This window comes from Ochotona princeps, chromosome 28 (assembly GCF_030435755.1).
Source record: "Ochotona princeps isolate mOchPri1 chromosome 28, mOchPri1.hap1, whole genome shotgun sequence".
NCBI lineage: Eukaryota > Metazoa > Chordata > Mammalia > Lagomorpha > Ochotonidae > Ochotona > Ochotona princeps.
Genome location: NC_080859.1, coordinates 15,241,100 through 15,259,942, shown reverse-complemented (window position 1 = coordinate 15,259,942; position 18,843 = coordinate 15,241,100). Strand labels below are relative to the sequence as shown.

General features: G+C 37.7%; 1 protein-coding gene across 18 annotated transcripts in view; it reads right to left on the bottom strand.

The window, feature by feature from the left end:
* The window catches only part of PPIP5K2 (diphosphoinositol pentakisphosphate kinase 2), a 51,079-nt gene that overhangs the window by 20,280 nt on the left and 11,956 nt on the right, over positions 1-18,843 (bottom strand). For 12 of the 18 annotated variants that reach the window (XM_058656168.1, XM_058656174.1, XM_058656177.1 and 9 more), the window contains exons 8-20: positions 18,143-18,264; positions 16,873-16,974; positions 15,259-15,345; positions 14,521-14,596; positions 14,328-14,437; positions 13,013-13,098; positions 11,355-11,480; positions 11,096-11,217; positions 10,653-10,835; positions 6,121-6,262; positions 4,083-4,306; positions 2,222-2,349; positions 1,598-1,712 (exon numbers count right to left, since the gene is read on the bottom strand). In XM_058656168.1, the coding sequence (XP_058512151.1) occupies positions 1,598-1,712; positions 2,222-2,349; positions 4,083-4,306; positions 6,121-6,262; positions 10,653-10,835; positions 11,096-11,217; positions 11,355-11,480; positions 13,013-13,098; positions 14,328-14,437; positions 14,521-14,596; positions 15,259-15,345; positions 16,873-16,974; positions 18,143-18,264 (1,623 nt within the window). Of the gene's footprint in view, positions 1-1,597; positions 1,713-2,221; positions 2,350-4,082; positions 4,307-4,952; positions 5,187-6,120; positions 6,263-10,652; positions 10,836-11,095; positions 11,218-11,354; positions 11,481-13,012; positions 13,099-14,327; positions 14,438-14,520; positions 14,597-15,258; positions 15,346-16,872; positions 16,975-18,142; positions 18,265-18,843 lie in introns of those variants that run through there. The other 6 variants (XM_058656164.1, XM_058656172.1, XM_058656170.1 and 3 more) reach the window with 2 other exon arrangements.

Here is an 18,843-nt window from a genome sequence, read left to right as displayed (position 1 = left end):
AGGGTTTCTAAAATTCATGAGAAAATGAAAGTAAGAGATGTAGGTTTTCCACATACTTTTGAAGCCTACTGGTAGATGTATATATTTCTATCAAGACATACACAAAAGAAAATTTTTATCTTACTGGTAATTTCGAAACCGCTGGGACAAATTAAAAGATCCTAGACTTCAAGTTTGTGCTGTAACAGGCTATATACAGAAGGTGGGTACCAGGGTGGGTACCAGGAGAGAGTTTAAGTAAATTTTGCAATGTGGGAAGAATACAAATCATTATGGGAAATGGGCACACTGTAGGGGACGATAGTTTCCAAGATGGCTGTCATATATTCAATCTCACATAATATTACAGTGCCCCCCATCCATCTAATGATGTGGGCTACATCTCTGCCCTCTGAACCCGGATGGATCCATATAAATGCTGTCAGAAAGAGATCTGCTGGGATCCAGAAGTTAGGACTAAGAAATGCCATGCATATGTATCCTGCTCACTTAGGAAGCTCACTGTTGGAACCCAACTGCATTATTCTTATGAAGCAGGCCACAGGTAGATTTGGTGGTCAACAATCACAGCTAAGTTCCCAAATAACAATTGTCAAGAGCACAGTAACTAACCAAAGACCAAGTCCATTCTGACCCTTAAATGCCTCAAACCCATCAGTTACCAGTTCACAACATCTTCTGAAATGTTTTTGCATGCTTAATGGATCTTAGGTAGAGACTATCACCATTCTCAAAAATCTATCACAGTGCTTGGGATATAGTATTCACCTAGGAAAAGGATGGTGAAATTGCAGAAATAGCAATGAATTAGTACGATTCAACATGCAAATACAAGCTGTGATGACAACCAGGACTGAGGGGTGGGCCTGGCTAGACAGGCTGTGGTACCCACCGGTGGCCTCAGTAGGGTTGAGTTAGGCTTCAAGGTCTAATCATGTACACAAGATACCAATCAGATGTGGGGGAGGCCAGACCTAGTTCACTGCACATTTTGGCAAACACAGGAACCAGAGCTGGGGGGGCCAGTACAGTGGGAGTTACTGGGGGTCGCTCTGACTAGGCTGCAGCTCCCCCTGCGGTGTGTGAGGGCTGAGCGTGTGTTGCGGAGGGCTGGGCTGGGCCACAGCAGTCACTGGTTTGCTGAGAAAGGAGGGATGAAAAAATTAATCTACTACCCTAGTGAAACTTGACAAATTTCTGGGCCAAAAGAGATTGAGGCGACTATGACGGCCAATCAAACGTGGAAGAATTTCCTCATCTGTGGAGAAGAGATATCAGCAGCCATCTCAGAAGTTTCAAGAACGCATGAACAGAGCCCTCAGAAAATGCTCCACAATGGGGAACACAGGATGACATCGGGTGGCAACTCCCCAATCCCCGGGGTAATGTGGTGGTTGGGAGGCTGGGCATGGTTTCTCCTCTAGTCTCCTCCTCCCCACCCACATACAGGAAGAAGAAAATGTGTAAACAAGGGTCTCACCCACTACCCCTTGATTCTCGACCTTTCCCCCCACCCTGATCAACTGTGTAAACATCACCAGTAAAATAACATAGCTGCCGTCATTTGATTAGAGGATAAGTAACTTATCCCACTTACATTGCACAAGGCACCATAGCGAAGAATAGACAATAAAGAATGTACGTGACTTTCACTGGTAAAATACAATCTGGTACGAACATGACGTTCAGGAGACAGAACACCCCTGGAATACCTAAAGTTAGAAGCAAGAATTATTAAAGCAGAACTACATAGTCAAAAAATTATTAAATATTCGGAATATCAAATGGAATTTAATCTAACAGTAAAGAGCATAGTGATTAAGTCAAACCTATGATGTTTCTAACCAGAATTGAGGAGTGACCTTGGGTAACATGCTGAGTGAAAGTAATGAGGAGAGGAACAGATCTACTTAGTCATGTTGACTGTAGACAGTAAGGACAGAGGACAAGCGTCTCCGAGATGCTCATGGTAGCTGCCAACCGGAGTGCACACTGGGATTCCGGGTGAACAATCACATGCAGTCCTTGATCCCCATTCACCTTCGTTTTTGTCTGGAGTGCAGCCAACAGGACCTTGGTTAGAAGTGAACTGACAAGACTACCTGCATAATTCTGTGCCCAAGATAGATTCCTGACTCTTTTTTTCACACTGAGAAGTAATTTGGGTTTGAGGTATACAAAAAGATGCCTGTAGATCAAAATAACTCGTATGGTGTCTTACACAGGATGGAGTTTATTTACAGTGTCATCATCTTGGGTCCTCTGAAGGTCTGAGCGAATTTTTCTAACTAGAGGAGTACAGTAGCCTTTGGCAATTTCCAGTTTCTCAGCTTTAGTTATACCATATTCCTGAGCAGAAAATACATAAAGTGAGAAAAAGGGTAAAATGACAAAGAGCTCTAGCACATTCACTCTTCAAGTAAAGAATTCTAGTGAGGGGGAAAGTATTTCATTTGAAGACTTAACATTAGAGAACTTGCGATTTGTAATTTTTGGAAATCTTAAGTATACTACTCCCAAACTGTTAAGTACAATTGGATGGATTCTCCAGCGTAACTAAAAAAGTAATATCTAGTGATGAATGCAGTACTTATGAACATATTCAATCTAATCAAAGATTTAGGGGCAGTAGATTGGTTCAATCAGCTGATCCTCTTCTTGCAAGCACTGGCATCCCAGTATACCACATGGGTACGATTTCATGTCCTTGGCTGCTCCACTGCCTATCCAGCTCCCTGCTGATGGTCTGGAAAACAGCACAGGATGGCACAAAGCCCTGTGACCCTGTACCTGCATAGGAGACTCTGCAGAGGCTCCCAGCTTTGGATCAGCTCAGCTTTGGTCACTGCAGCCTTTTGGGGATTTGAGGAGTGAGTCAGGAGATGGGAGATCTCTGTAAATCTACCTTTCCAATAAAAAGTAAATCTCTAAAAAAAGGGGGTGGGGGAGTGGCTGGTGTGAAAGCCTAGTGGCTAAATCATCACCTTGTAACCACCAGGATCCCATTTGGGTGCCAGCTCATGTCCCAGCTGCTGCACATCCCATCCAGCTCCCTGCTTGTGGCCAGGGAAGGCAGTAAAGGATGGCCTAAAGACTTGAGACCATGCGCACTCTTGGGAGAACCAGAAAAGGTTCCTAATTCCTGGCTTTGGATCAGCTCAGTTCTGGCTGTTGCGGTCACTTCGGGAGTTAACCAGCAGATGGAAGATCTTTCTCCATCTCCTTATCTCTGTACATCTGCCTTTCCAACAAAAATAAATAATTCTTAAAAAAAAAAAACCTGTTAGCTAGTATTTTTATAAATTTAAACACAGGTAAGCCAAAAAGCCATGAAATTATCAAATGTAACGGTATCTATAATTACTTTGAATTAATGAAGATTGTACAAATTGCTACAAGTAAAGCATTACCAAGCCAATTGCAGTCATTTAGGGAATGAACCAGTGGATAAAACATCTCTATTCCTCTCTGACTCAGATAAGCAAATACATCTCAAAAAAAAAAAAAAAGTTGGTACAAAAATAGAATTACAAGAACTTGGAAACCCATACATAGTTCTTCCTAATAGGTATTTTCTGGGAGCAGCTGAAGGGCCCTTGCATTCCCCCGTCTCAGCGTGCTACTTTTCACTTGCTCCTCCAGCCAAATTCTTTACCTGACTGGACTTTACTCATTTTAATTCTGGTTAGAACATTTTCTTCTATAATGAAAAGATTCTTTCATGTTCTCCAAAAAAACACCATGCTACATCTTGGAGCATTATTAATGATTTCATGTTTTCAAAAATTTGTAAAAATGTTTATGCGGAGTGAAGCACCTCTCCCACTCCCTGCACATTCCCACAGCACAGGGCTGGGAGCAACACAGCAGCCACCCAGCAAGTGCTGAAGTGCTTTATTCTGTGTGGGGGACTGTGTGCAGCTTGAATTCACTGAAAAAGTCGCAAACAGAAACTCGTATTTACTTGGCAATTACAGGTCTTCTAAGGACAAGATCAACTATTTTTTATCTGCCAGTACAGAATTAATACATTAGCTATTTATATAAAAACAAAAGAAAACTGATTCTCAAGAATTACTTACCTGAGGGATGACAATATCTGCTAGGGCCTTGGAAAGGCGATATAATTCCATTGTATTTTCTAACTTCAAGGAGCCATTATGCTGGACATCATATTTTATACAGTCATATATGTCAGGGATTTTACTAATATCGTATCTTCCATTCTTTGTTTTAAAGTCTTTCTCCAACTTGGACCATCTACGCAGCATAAGCTCCAGTGTTTCACTATGATAAAGCTGAATATCTAGAACATAATATTTTTTTAAACTTAAACATATTAAGAGTACATGCTGAAATGTTGAAAATTAGAAGAAACTTTATTGCCGATATTTTTAAGACTTGGATATAGGTAGAAATACGTGGGTCAGAAACTAGGTTTATAAAATACTTCTTCCAGATATTACAGCTTTCATAACAAAAGAAAAAGCAATTATTTTAAAATTCTTTAGAGTTAAGTCATTTTTAATTAAGAATTTTAAATGTTTTATTGGAGTCAATAAAAACAAGATCATCTTTAGTAGAAAGGAATTTTAGAAATTATAAACAGTTCAAGTGATGATTTATCAGTAAGAAACCCAAGATGCCAAAGCTGCGGGGATTCATGGTCAACTCAGCCTTGGAACAGCTCAGGCACCTTGCTGCACTTCCTTACGTGGCCTATCTTACTACAAGGCAAGCTGAAGCAATTATAATAATCAAATGAAAATGTTTTAGCGTCCTTTTCAAGCTTCTATGGTTAAAAGCACTCACAACTTAGCTATCATTTCTTCCCTGGACATAAATTAATATAAAGGGAAAAAAGCCTGAATAAAAAAATAGAGGCAGACATGATGGCTCAGAAGGCCAATCCTTTGATTCCAAGTGCTGGCATCCGGTATTCCATGTGGGAGATGGTTTGTGCCCTGGCTGCTATGCTTCCCATCGTGCTCCCTGCAGATGTCCTGGGAAAGCGGTAGAGGATGGCCCAAAGCCCTGCACCCAAATGGGAGCCCTGGAAACTCCTGGCTTTAGATAAGCTCAGCTCCAATTGTTGTGGCTTTCCGGGAATAAACCAGTGGATGGAAGATTTCTCTCTTGGTCTCTTCTTATTTCAATAATCTGCCTTTTCAGTAACTCAAATAAATCTGAAAAAGTAGCAACCAATCCAGCTGACACATGGACAAAGGACTTCAATAGTTTTTAATAGAAATACAAACGGCCAACAATATATGAAAAAATGCTGAAACCCACTAGCCATCATTAAATGCAAATCAAAACCACAATGAGTTTACTACCTCACCCCTGTAAGAATACAGCTAAAATCCAAACACAGAGTACCAAAGGCTGCTGTGGGCACAGGGGAATACTCACACACTACTGGTGGGAATACAACTTGGTGCAGCTACTGTGGAAAACAGTGAAGAGACTTCTTAAAGTCTCATCCAGCAACCCCACCACTGGATAGACCCTTAAAATACGGTAAAACAATGAAGCACAAAGACATCCACTTCATGTTCATGGCAGCACTACTCACAACTGCCAAAACTCAGAGTGTCCATCAGATGAATGGATAAAGAAAATGCAGTATACACAATCAAATACTCTGTGGCTCTAAAAAGGGATTAAATTCCAGCATTTGCAATAAAATGCACTCAGTCTGAGGATATCCTATCATGTGACATAAGCCAGGCCGAGAAAGACAAATATGGTGTGTTCTCTTATAAGTGGGAGCTAAAATTTAAAAAACAAAAAAAGTAGTATCTGCATGTAACAGTATCACTACAGATACAGTTCGTAAAACTTTGTCAAGCAATGGTTAACAATGAAATTTATACATGGCTTTAATTACCTGTGATTACTTTATAACTTACTGTACATTTGCTTGGTGAAGTATTAAGCCTTTTACTGCAGTATAAATCTAAAATTGTATTCTAAGATGTTTAAAAAACGGGGGAGAATGAATTACAGGAGGCAGCAGGAAAGTGTTGGGGAGGAGACTCTCACCGCAACCAAGTACAAAATGCTTATTGTACTTGATAGTAACTTATTTGCTTTAGGTTCTAAAAACACATTATTTACCTGATGATTTGGGATCTTCCATTCGATGTCTAATTTGAGAAGTCAAACTCTGAATCAAAGAATAAACCTTGTCACAGGTCTTCACAGGATTCTTAATCAAATGCATGGATTTGGTAAGAGAGAGACTTCCAGATGGAGTAAGCTGCAAATGAGCAAAGGATATTTGTATACCTAGCAATGTGACATGTTATTAGCTAAGAGAATAATTTACAAAATTCTCCAGTAGCTAGAAATAATTCTGTAGTAAAGATTATCTCCAAAATATAAAAAAAAATACAGTAAAAACCCATGTTAAAAAAAAAACTTGACTCTCAATTATTAGATTACCCATTGAGAAAATTTAGCCAGAGTACTCAATGAGATGTGAGGATAATTTGCTGGATGGATTAATGTGCAAGTATAGTCTCAGTCATTTTGCACACATGTACATGGGAAAAACCTTATATTTCTGTTATTCACCAACATGTTCCAGAAGAGGTACCTAAATGATATTCAGCAACTTGCTCAAAATCAAGCTAATGACTAGAGCAGGGACTAGTGTTGTGGTAAAAGAAGGGTTGGACAGCAGTTGGTGGTATCAACATTTCATATGTGAGTGTCAGTTTGAGTCCTGGCAGCTCTACTTCCAATCCAGCTCCCTGCTAATGCCTTGGCAAGGCAGCGCATGATGCTTAGGTGTTTGGGATCCTGCCACCTGGGTGGGGGAGCTCAGCATAACCCTGGGATCTTAGCTTTGATCTGGCCTAGCCCTGCTCATTGTGGTCAGTTGGGGGAATGAACCAGCACATGGAGGATCTTTTATTCTGTCTTGCTTGTTCACTCATGCTGTCTTTCAAATAAAATACAACAGAGGTAATACTTCTAACCATTATGTTATTCTGCTTTCTTTGTAATGAGTTTAGCTTTCTTTGTAATGAGTTTAACAAGTTCAAAGTCCAGTGTTGACATTTAGCTTAGAAAGCTATTTAAGCACACAAGACAGCTTCTTGACAATTAAAAATACAGAGTGGAATTCTACATCTGATCATAGTAAAGTAGACAGTTTAAACCAGTCCAACCATTCAGGGTTTAAGTAAAAATTTGGTAAAGAACTTCCATGCTTCTGCTTTAAGGCATGTGAAAGATAAGTCAAAGAATTACAGAGGAAAACTCAGGATTCCAATTGCAACGGAAACATTTGTTAATTCTAAAGAAAAGTAAATAGTTAAGTGTAAATTAATAGTCTTACTGGACTAAGGGGAAAAAAGTACAGTTCAGGTTTCATCACAAGTAGAGCTCATGTCATCCTCGCATTTAGGGTTCAAAATAGTGAGAGTTAGTCATAAGCCAACCAACCCATAATTTTCAACTCAACTGATTTAACAAGACCAAGTTCAACTCGACTAGTTAGTCGCCACAGAGCCACTTCTGAAACTGAGTGAAGTAAACCCCAGACTGCTGTGTTTATAGGCATAACAGGAGCAAAAATATTTAATACAATGTGGCAAAAATAAATCTGACCTCAAACTGTTTCCATAAACAAATGAAATATCCATTCACAATAAGTGATATTCAAGTACAATATATCAGGAATGTCAAACAGCACAACAGACACAGAATTAAGATTCAGGTACTAGAATTAGCAAAGAAAAGCTTACAAAAAAGATAATCCCTATGTACAATAAAGTGAAAACACAATGAAAATCACCAAAGATCTATAAGTAAGTAAAGAAAATGGATTTTTAAAAATAGAAATTACAGAACTGAAAAATAGACTGGCTGGTATAATGCTTACTAGATACATCTAACTATACACAGGTTTCAATAAACTAGAAGATTATATCCAGAGAAAAAGTCATAAAATGATTTTAAAAATCCAAGAAAGGGTAAGAGACAAAACGATAAGCATAACACGAGCTTGGAAACTCAGAAGTTAACAGATGCAATGTTTAAACAAAGAGGCAAACAAAACAACTAAAACACTTCCAAATCTAAGGAAAAGCCACAAAGACAGAACTTCTAATAAAACAGCAAGATAAAAAGAATCAAAATGCAATGTTGCATAATTTAAAATATACAGAAATAAAATAATATTGTATATAAGTTGCAAGCTGTGCACAGGTTAAAATGATTTTAGGCTCTGCTGTTAACCTGTGGTCCAAGTACTAGTAGCATTGAAATATCCTAGAGCATCTTAAAAACACAGAATCCCAAATCCAACCTCTGATTAGTGAATTAGAATCTTCATATTTACAAGATCCCAAACATATTCTTACAAATTTCAAAGTTTGAAAAGCATGCTTCTAGGGTCTCTGCATTGTCTGGAAAGGGGCCTGGAAGCACAATGCAAACATTTGAGTCTCAAGTCGCCGACTCCTGTTAGAAAAATTGTATTTGAGTCTGCTATTTACTTAACTAGCAGAAAAAAAGAAAGAAAGCCATTCCAATAAAGCAGAGAAAGAGAAAAAAAAAAAAAAAAAAAAAACAAACAGGCAGGACAGCTGAATATTCCTTATCTGAAATGCTTGGGACCAGAAGTGATTTGCAATTTGTGTAACTATTTGGCTACATACAAATGTTACACCTGGGTGTTGAGAACAAAGTCTCAAAGAAAACATCCATATATTTCAAAAAGAGTATATAGACTAACAGTAATTTTACAGTATTTTCAGGGTGTGTAGATTTTGACTGCTACCTGTCACATGACATTGAGGCATGACACTTTCCACTTGTGTCATCATATTAATGCCAAAGAAAGTTTTGGCGTTTGGAGCATTTCAGATTTTGGTTTAGGGATGCTCAACTTGTATATGGGGAGCACTTAATTTTGAAACTGAGTACTATAGAAATTTATATCAATGCTATGTTCCCCCAAAACATGGCATCAAAGCATTTAAAACAACATATTAAGGGAACTACCAAGACAAGACAAACCCATAATTACTGTGGGAAATTTTAGCATGCATCAGTTAAGAAAAAATAGATGTAAATAATTTTCCCAAGATACAGAATTAGAAATAAAACAAACAGTTTCTGTCATAGGTTTGGCAAGCTTAAGTACCCCCTCTAAAACAGCCGAAGATCTACAAAATCAGTCACAAGGGGAGTACCAAACTGTCAAACAGCGTTAGTTTCAAAGTTCATTAATCCAATCAAGGGGACATAAAGAACATGTGTGACTTCAAGCCTGTTTTTGTGGCTTTGTGCCTGCTTTATGAAAACTAAACATTAGGATAAACATCTACTTCTACCTAGAGTCACTGGTTTCCAATTGGAAAAAGACAAATAAAACTACGCAAATATAAACAAAATATTAAGAATGTATCAAATAGAGGATAAGCAAATAATTTAGAAAACCAAAAACCCAAACCATGATTCTTTTGAGAGGGCTCACAAAATTAATTATGGAGAGAATGATTAAGACAAAAATCAAGTACAGCACTATGGAAGTTTTTGTCTCCTATCTTTGCAATAATTGCATATATGTTCTTACACACTATCAGGATACAAGGATGCTCATTGCAGTGTTAAAAGTAACAATCCAAAGCTAATAATCTATATTACATGTTTACATATATATGTATATTATATATTATATAGTATATAAATATATAATATATTTACAAAATACAGAGCCAATAAACTAATGATATTCTGCAGGTCTAATTGGGCCAACAGTACAACCCATGAACTAAGGAGGGTTTTTAAAAACCTATAACAGAGACCATATAGTCATTCACAAAGTAAGTCTGCCAACTTTAAAATACTATATACTAATGATTGTTCACTAACTTTGGAAATAGTCACAACAAAATGGATACATTTCACAAACATAATATAGGCCAAAGCAGACAGAACATACCAATTATATGAAGCTTCAAAACTTTTCATAGTAAGTTAGTGCCACAGTTGTGGAAAACAGCACAGAAGCTGTTCAAAAACTAAAGGTGGACCTACTCACAAAATCTAGCCACCCCAGTAGCGGGCCTATATATGCCAGTGCAGTGAAACCAATGTATCAAAGGCATACATACACTCACATGACGAGTATGTATGTCACTTCAATGTGGAATCTAACAAAGCTGCGCTCAACGGAGTAGAGTAGAACGGTGCTTGGGCCAGAAGTACTTAGTGATATTGCTCAAAGGACACAAAATTATAGTTAGATACAAGGAATAAGCTAAGCAGATCAATGGTACAACTGGATTCCTAGAGTCAGTAGCAATTATTTTTTAAAATCTGCGAGTATATTATACTAAATACTAAATAGCTTATTTCAGCTACTTCATAGTGTACGTTTCCAAATATGTTAGAGATGCATACAAATTCAAAATCATGGTCTGGATTTGATGACTGATGCTGTTTCTAGAAGCTGGAGGACACACTGCAAGTGGGCAAGGGCATGCAGGAGCCAGGGTTGTTCGTGTTCAACCTTTCGACCTGGACTGCAAGCATTTGTGGTTGACTGAAAAAGACAGTAAGCTCTGGCTCTGTCCTATGTCCTTCTCCCCGGGGGAGGAACATCTGCAGCAGGAGAGGTTGCCCAGACCCACCTTCTCGTAGTCTTCGGCAGTGAAGTCTCTGTCCTTCTGTAGGATCTCGTGCAGCCTTGCCTTCACGCGCTGCTGGCAGCTGCTCAGAGAGTCACTGTCGCTATCCAGCAGACCGTTCATGTTTGCACTTTTTACCATCTGAACAAGAATGGGGGTCAGCTCTCCTTCTAGAGCTAACAGCCCCTAAAAGCAGCAAATGTAAACAAAACAGAAAAAAAACCCTTAGTACACAAAATGTTAAAATCATACAATAGTTACATTCTAAATTTCACAATGCAATGCTAACTACTTAGAAAGATCTTATTAGTAAAACAATCAAGACTGCTACTTGAGAGCTTAGCTACCAGTTCCAAATTTGTAATTTTTAAAACATTGCTCTAGTAAAAATCTCTCACATTTAAACATTAGATGAAAAAGTAAAAAAAACTCTTATTGACTTGTACCTTTGCAAAAGCAGCCGCAGTCATCTGCACCCGGCCTTCGTCAGAGGCGTAGATTTTGAGGTCGTGTCGGTAGGTGCTATGTAACCTAAGTAAACCACAGCCAGGAAACCCTGCATAATCTCCTGAAAATAAATCCTCAAATCACTTAAGCTATATTTTCGTTTCACTGTTATTTCTGTATTTTATAACAGCACAGAGTAAATGAGAATTTGAAAAATTATAGAAATGCAATCGAGTGGAAACAAAATCCCACATTTACCTTGACCTCCTGGATACATACACCTGAAAGCTCTTCCAAGTTCCTCAGCCTGGACTCTGCCTGCGGGAGTTAATTCTCCTCCCCACTTAAGGACCAGAAGCAAGGATGGCTCTTCTCTTCGGCTGTCTAGGATGTAGGGAAGAGGTCAATTATTTCTACTTCTTTCCATATTTGCTCACATCAATTTTTTCTCGTCTGTTCTCCGTGTTCTACTGCTCTATATCTGCTAGATGAAGACCTTCTGTATTTGTCCTCACACCAGGCGCCTTCCAAGCACAGTGACAGCAAAGGCAATTCACGCCAGCTGAGGGGAAGATTCATAGGCTACGATGGGGAATCGAGCTCGGTATAATTTTTAGGAAGACACATGATAAGGATGAACACTTGTTCCAATTAAAATTGTACACAAACCAAAATGAAGTCAAGAGCAGCTTTTAAAAATCTGGAATTGTGGAACCTCTGTTATAGCCCAGGTGACAGTCTTCTGTCAGATGGGAGCTTCTATACTGAATCTTAACCTGTCAATTCCTCTTGCTTCCAAGATCAGTGTTGGACTTTGGAAACAGAGGGAAATGAAAAATGAGCATTATATGCACTACTAGACTTTAGCAGTGCCACCTTCAAAGTGACAGAAACTCACCTTTCCCTTGGGGCTCACCAAGCCCACCATGAAGAACATTAGTTCAGGAAACACTGATTTTTAAAAAGCTTTGCCTATAAAACATTTTGAACCTACAGACTGATATGGGAAATAATATTCCTGCTAATCACAAAGTGGGATGACAGCAACATACTAGATGTAAAAATCACCACTGGCTTATTCAAATTTGTGTTTGCATTTGATTACCATTAATTTGTTTACTCCTTGTTTGTGAATACAAGGCCATTTTCCATCTTCCCTGTCTAGCAAAAAGTCATATGCTGAGTAAATTTTTTGATATGTATAAGTATTACACAAAATTACTTTTAAGTCATGTGTATAAGGCATCTATAAAACATTAATGATTGTGTTTACACTTGGTTCTCTTCACAAGATACCTCAGGTAAGGGGTGGATATTCTGAAGTGTGAAAAAAACAAAACTTTGCAAGCCTTCTGGTCCCATGCATTTTCCATGAAGACATTAGACCTGTATGACTGCATCATGGTGATTCTATTAGTCATATACATCTCTCTTCATGAGATGGTTTCTCTAACTCCTGTCCACTTTTCTCTAAAAATGTAAATACACTGTTGCATTCCTGCTCTTAGGAGACCAATAATTTAAATGCCCCTTCTGACTTACTGGATACAGAAAAATATCAAGTTATTTTTGGAACCATGTTGTACATTTTTTTCATGGTGCCTGGGTGTTAGTTAACCTTTTCTTCCTGGGTACTCTTTCCAACTATCAAAGCAGGAAGGGGGCCCCTTAGAAGACACCGAGTATTAATACAAAACCTTTTTGAAAAAATTCGAGTAAAAAGGAAGTACCCTGATGTTGTCAAAGTAAAATTTATCCTGAACACAAAAGCTAAATGGCATAGTTAACAAAATCCTTTCATTTTTCAGCATGTGCACTCCTAAACTATTAAGCAGCATGTAAGCCAAAGGTAGCCAACAGTGAGTCATGAGCTACTGCACATACATAAAAGCCAACAGGGCAGAGGAATAACCTACCTTCCTCCTCACTAGATGTTTTCGGACAACCATGAGGAAGGTAGGTCAACTGAACCTTACGATTTATCCCAGAAAAATGGCCATACCTGAAAAAAAAAATTGCAAACAGGACAATGTTAAGTAACTACTGATATGATTAACTAAACAAGAAAAGGCAAAATCTGTGTAGGAGAAACTCTCATGCAACAATATCTCATGCTAGTTTTTACTGTCTTGTTGAACTCTTCAAAATGTCCTTGCAGAAGATGTGCAGGTAGTCATTCCATTGACACTAAAAACAAAGTGCAGGGTTCTGGTAATGATGAGGCTGCCCATTTCCCCTAGTGGTCCCGGCTCTGCCTGCGATTCCAGCTTCCTGATAATATTTACTTACCACACAAAGGTTCTAGTGACAGCCGCCCACTGAGGAGACATGGATGGACCTCCCCCCTACTGGCTTAAGCATGGCCCCGCCCCAGTCACTGTGGGCATCTGGGCAAGGAACCTGGGGATGGGAGCTCTGTCTGCCCTTCTGTCTTCTCTCTGCCTGTTTGTCTCTCAAATGAATAATGTTAGTAAACTGAGAACATTACAAACTGTAGGAATACATGAAAATATAAATGCATACACGGTAACACAGAAATAAAATTGTAAGTAGTCATATACACAATGCTTTTATTTTTTATTTAGTTATTTATCATTTTATTCGAAAGAAAGATTTACAGAGAGGACAGACAGACAGAAAGGTCTTCCATCCAATGGCTCACTCCCCAAATGGCTGCAATGGCCAGAGCTGAAATGATGTGAAAGCCAGGAACTTCCCCCATCTCTCCCATGGGTGCAGACTCCCAAAGCCTGTGGTCATCTTGCACGGCTTTCCCAGGCCGTAACAGGAAGCTGGATTCGAGCGAGCAGCCGAGACACAAGCCGGCACCCACAGGGGATGCCGCTGGTTGCAGGTGAAGGATTAGCATGCGGAGCCATGGCACCAGTCCTGACATAATGCTTTTAATAGGAATATGGAATTTAAGCAAAGTTGAAAGCTACTTTATTTAAATAGCATGGAGTCTGTGGTTAAATAGCAATGAAGCCTCCATTAGAAGCAGCAAATTAAGGGAAATCCAAATTTGGTATCTTCTAATCTTCTCATTAAAGGTAAAACTAAAACAGCTTTGACTACAATCTATGTCTGACGATAGATTTTTCACTCATGGCCCCTTTGCTTCGGAGGTAGCAAGCAAAGGGATCCTTGCAGGAAATTAAAATGGAAAGTCACACACATAAACAAAGAACTGCAAGCTGTGATCATAACCACCACCTTCAAAAAAACACTCACATTTCTAGTACCGTCTTCAGCTGCTCAAGTTTTGACTTGTTTTCTTCAATCTCGGAATCATTATTTTGGCCCAGCTCCATAAGAAGTTGCCGTGCAATATCTAGCACCTCCTAGAAAATAAATTAAGAACCAGATTTATATGTAATTTCATTACTAAATACATAAAACTTCACAAGAGAACAAATATACTTACCTGTAACTGTTTTGGCTTTTTGAGTTTCAATTTCCCTGACTTATATCCATCACATTTTTCAAAGAGGTCAAAAAATCTTAGAAAAAAAGAGAATTATTAGTCATTTGCCATCACGACTTCCTCCATAGAATTAGTAAGTCACGATTAGTGATAGATATGAGACTGGACTTCTAGGTCTGTGGTTCCAAGTACTGTGTGTTCATATTCATTATGCACAGAACTCAGTTCTTTTGTAAATAATATCTATTAATATTTTTAAATTATTTCTAATGATGGAAAATGAATGCGATAATTATATCCTTTGAAGCCACTGCATATTTCATTTAGAAAACTCTACTTCAATATATAATTAACAGCTCAGGTTTTTAAATTATATGTTCCTCAAATCAAACACTGAATAAAAGTAATTGGAACTTTCATCTAATTTTCTTCTAAAAGGTTGTGAGTTCAGTGACTTTAAGGATGTGGATAACAAAGATGAAACAGAATACTTTATGGCAACAAATAGAAGCTCTGTCACTCTGATGGCACTGATGAATACTGCCCACATAATTTGCAGATGCTAAAATATACCATTATTCTAAACTAATTTGGCATGCAATTTTTGTAAGGTTTAAATGTTAATGGCCAAAGAATGGTTGATTAAAGTCCTTCTATGTAATATATTACCAAAACAACCAATTACGTCATTAGAAATGTTAAAATAATAAGTGCAGTATTATTTTCCTTAAAACATACTTCTGATGCCTCACTTCCATTTTCATTTTCTGCTTTGGTGTTCGATCCCCATGACGTATCACAGCTATGACACATCTAAGTTCCATCCTAAAATGGAAAAACAGACAAAAACAAAAACTTCAAGTTCTTTAAACAGCTTGCAGTCTATAATGCAGACTAATGCAACATGAAATCATTCAGAGATTTAGAGCCACCCAGCAGAATTTGTAGCATCCTAATCTGTATTTTATTTACTAAATTAAACCCTTACAGAACAAAAGAAACCTGGGGAAGGGCAGAGATAGTGGATATAGAGATACATAACACCTCTCTAGTGATGTCTACACTCAAATAAAAGCCAATGTACTCTAATCCTTGATATTTATAAAATCCAAGGGTAAAGATATTCATGCAAAATGGAATTAAAGGAAAATTTATTTTGCTGGAAAAAACTCAGAAATCCATTTAGTTTAAGATTTATTTCACTTAGATGAAAGACAGAATAACAGAGAGAAAGGGAGAAACAGGTCTTCATTTCATTGCTCAGAAGAGGGTTGGGGTTGGGCCAAGCAGAGCCAGGAGTCAAGAGCTTCATCTGAGTCTCCCGTGTGCTTGGCAGGAGTTCAGGCACTTAGAGTATCATCTGCTGCTTTCTCAGGTGCAGTGGCAGGGAACTGGATCAGAAGCTGAGCAGCCAAGGCTCACATCAGGACTCATGCAGGACAGGGCATCACAGGCAATGGCTTAACCCACTGTGCCAGAATGCAAGCCCAAAGCATAGCTTTCAATAACATTTCCACGAACTTCATGAAAACCCTTCATATGAAAATCTAACATTTATTGCACAAGAATAAGCATTTTAATTCCATTTTCCATTAACTTTCCAGTACTCTTGTATATTCTCTACAGTATTACATCAATATAGAATGAAGTTTCAATAAAAATAAATCTTAAAGTATCAATATTCCAAGACAAAATTAATTTTACAAGATGGCAGTTATATTTATTATAGCCTGCCCATGTAAGACAAGAAACTTTTTAGGAGCAGGCTTCATGGGGACTCTGTTTGCCAAAGCAGGAACTGCAGAACACACCCCTACAGGATATGGATAACTGAGTAAATTTTGTGTTAAATCAGTTTAGAAAATATCAGTTTGAAAACAGGATTAAATAGTTTTTCCCCCAAACTGAGACTTCCCAGAATACTTAACAAGCTAGTGTACATCTGAATGTGAATCAGGCAGTCAATTCTCCTTCTGCTTCCATCAATAATCTGCATCACTAGAATGTTATAGAACATTCTGGAAATACTGTACTAATATGCCTCAGACAACCTGATAAAGATGCATGACCACACTGAACCTCCAAACGACACACCTACTGGCACTTTTATTGTTATGGTTTAATTAAGTATCTCTAATTAATAGAGCATATTTCAGGATTTTATTTATAACAGCATAAAAAGTTTTTATTCTACTGGCCCTTGTGAAAGCATATGGACTATTCATCCATTTTCAAACCAAATCACATGGGAAAATATAAAGTACTTAACAATTAGGGAATTTAATTTTTAATGTAATAGCACAAACTCAAAGGGAAGAACCAAGACACGTCTACATAAAGATTCAGACTTACATAGTTCCAGATGTAGTTGGCACAATCGGGATATCCTCAGCTTCTAAAGGTATTGACCAGGGAATATGAAACTGCGGTGCAAGCTCTCGCATCACAATATTTCTTTAAGAGACAACATCAAAAAAATTTTTTAAGGACAAAACTAAGTATCTGAAGACAAGATGAAGCATAAAAGAGCAAAATCAATGGCAAAACCACCTCATGATCATATCATAATGTAAGTAATTTTTTAATCAATCCTGAACAGGAAAAATTAGATCAATAGTTCCAATACATTAATGGTGTTCAAGAAGCTCAAAAATCTGAACTATAAATGCTAACTAAAATTATTAAAGATTTTAAAGGATAATCTCCCTTGTGATATACACTGCGCTAACTCTTCACCCTCATTGTTCCTTTGCTAGTCCTCCGAATCCAGCTATTAAAAACACGACCTGTGTGGCCAGCTGTGTTGGTGTCCAAGGTTAAGCTGCTGCTTGCAATGCTGGTATCCCATGTGGGATGCCAGCTCAGTCCCTGCTGCTCTACTTCGAACTCAGTGCCCTGTCTGCTAATAGGCCTGGGAAGTCAGGTGAAGATACCCTAAGCATGTGGGTCCCTGTCATCCACATGGGTGACCACAGTGCCAGGTTCCTATTTTCAGGCTAGCCTAGTTCCAACCATTGTGCACATCTGAGGAGTGAGCCAGTGCATGGACTAGTTTTCCCTCCCTGTCTCTCCCTTCTCTCTGCAATTCTGCCTTTCAAATAAGACGTGTCAAAGAATAAATGGTGGTATTTGTATATGTAGTATTTTTTCATATTCACTTGACAATCCTGTGAAAATCTTCAACACATGGCTTGTAGAAAGAATGTGATGCAAAGAATCCTGAATTCCAACTGTTTGTTTTGCCTGTTACTTAACATTAATTTTCCATCATTAAATAGAATGAAATCTGCTATTATAGATTATAACAAAACAAAAAACTAAATTATAATTATAAAGCAAAATATTGAGATGTTAATAGTCACCATAGAATAGTATCTCTAGATCTATGAAGTTAAAACCTATTAAGTTAAGATACCTAAAAGCCTTCAGATATAGGATCATAAATAATGTATCTGATCATCGAAAATGTAGTTCAAATCTAGCATAGTTGCCAAGGACCTCATCCTGTGAACAGTGATTTTCATCACTCTACAAGGTTCCAAGAATTCTTTGTCACTTAATACTAAAAATGATTCTGAAAACTAGAATGCAGAGAAAAATGATAAATTTGAAAATTCCTTACCCAAGTATTTTTGCGCAATCATCATAATACTTCATGGAATTTTTCACAAAACTGAAGCCATTGACATCACAGACATAGGACTGCCCGTTGGCCCGTAATAAATCAAAGCCACAAACAGTTTGCTATTTAAAATAAACAATAAACTTTAAAATTTCATTTCAATTATCATGATACACTTTTTCAGTCTTATTAGAAGTTATCAAATTCTACGAATGTCTAAAAGTGTAATCATCATTGCACACTGGTCTACTTCATAGTAAGTAAGAAATTACTTACTTGTAACCTGACTACTCTGAAGATATATATTCTATGATTATTTAAGTTCCTTATGATGTAGATATAGAACAATAACATGGAAGAGACAAAAGAAAAAATTATATCACTAAGATTTGTAATTTAAAAAGTAAAACAGTTCAATGCTCTAATTCATAAATTTTACACTTGCAGAAACCATACTACTTCAATCACCCACACCAAAAAAGATAAAATTTAAGACTCCTCTCAGAGCAAATGCCTAATTTTCCATGTGATTCTTCTATATACTCACAACACCATATTTGTAAGTACCTCTAATAAATTTTATTTGGAACAAGAAAATGGATTTAAAAAAAGTATAAATTTGCTGTTCAGGTTCTAAGTGCTTTCTGACCTTTGCACTACGCTCAAATCCTCAAATCCTCATATTAGGATAATGTGATTTT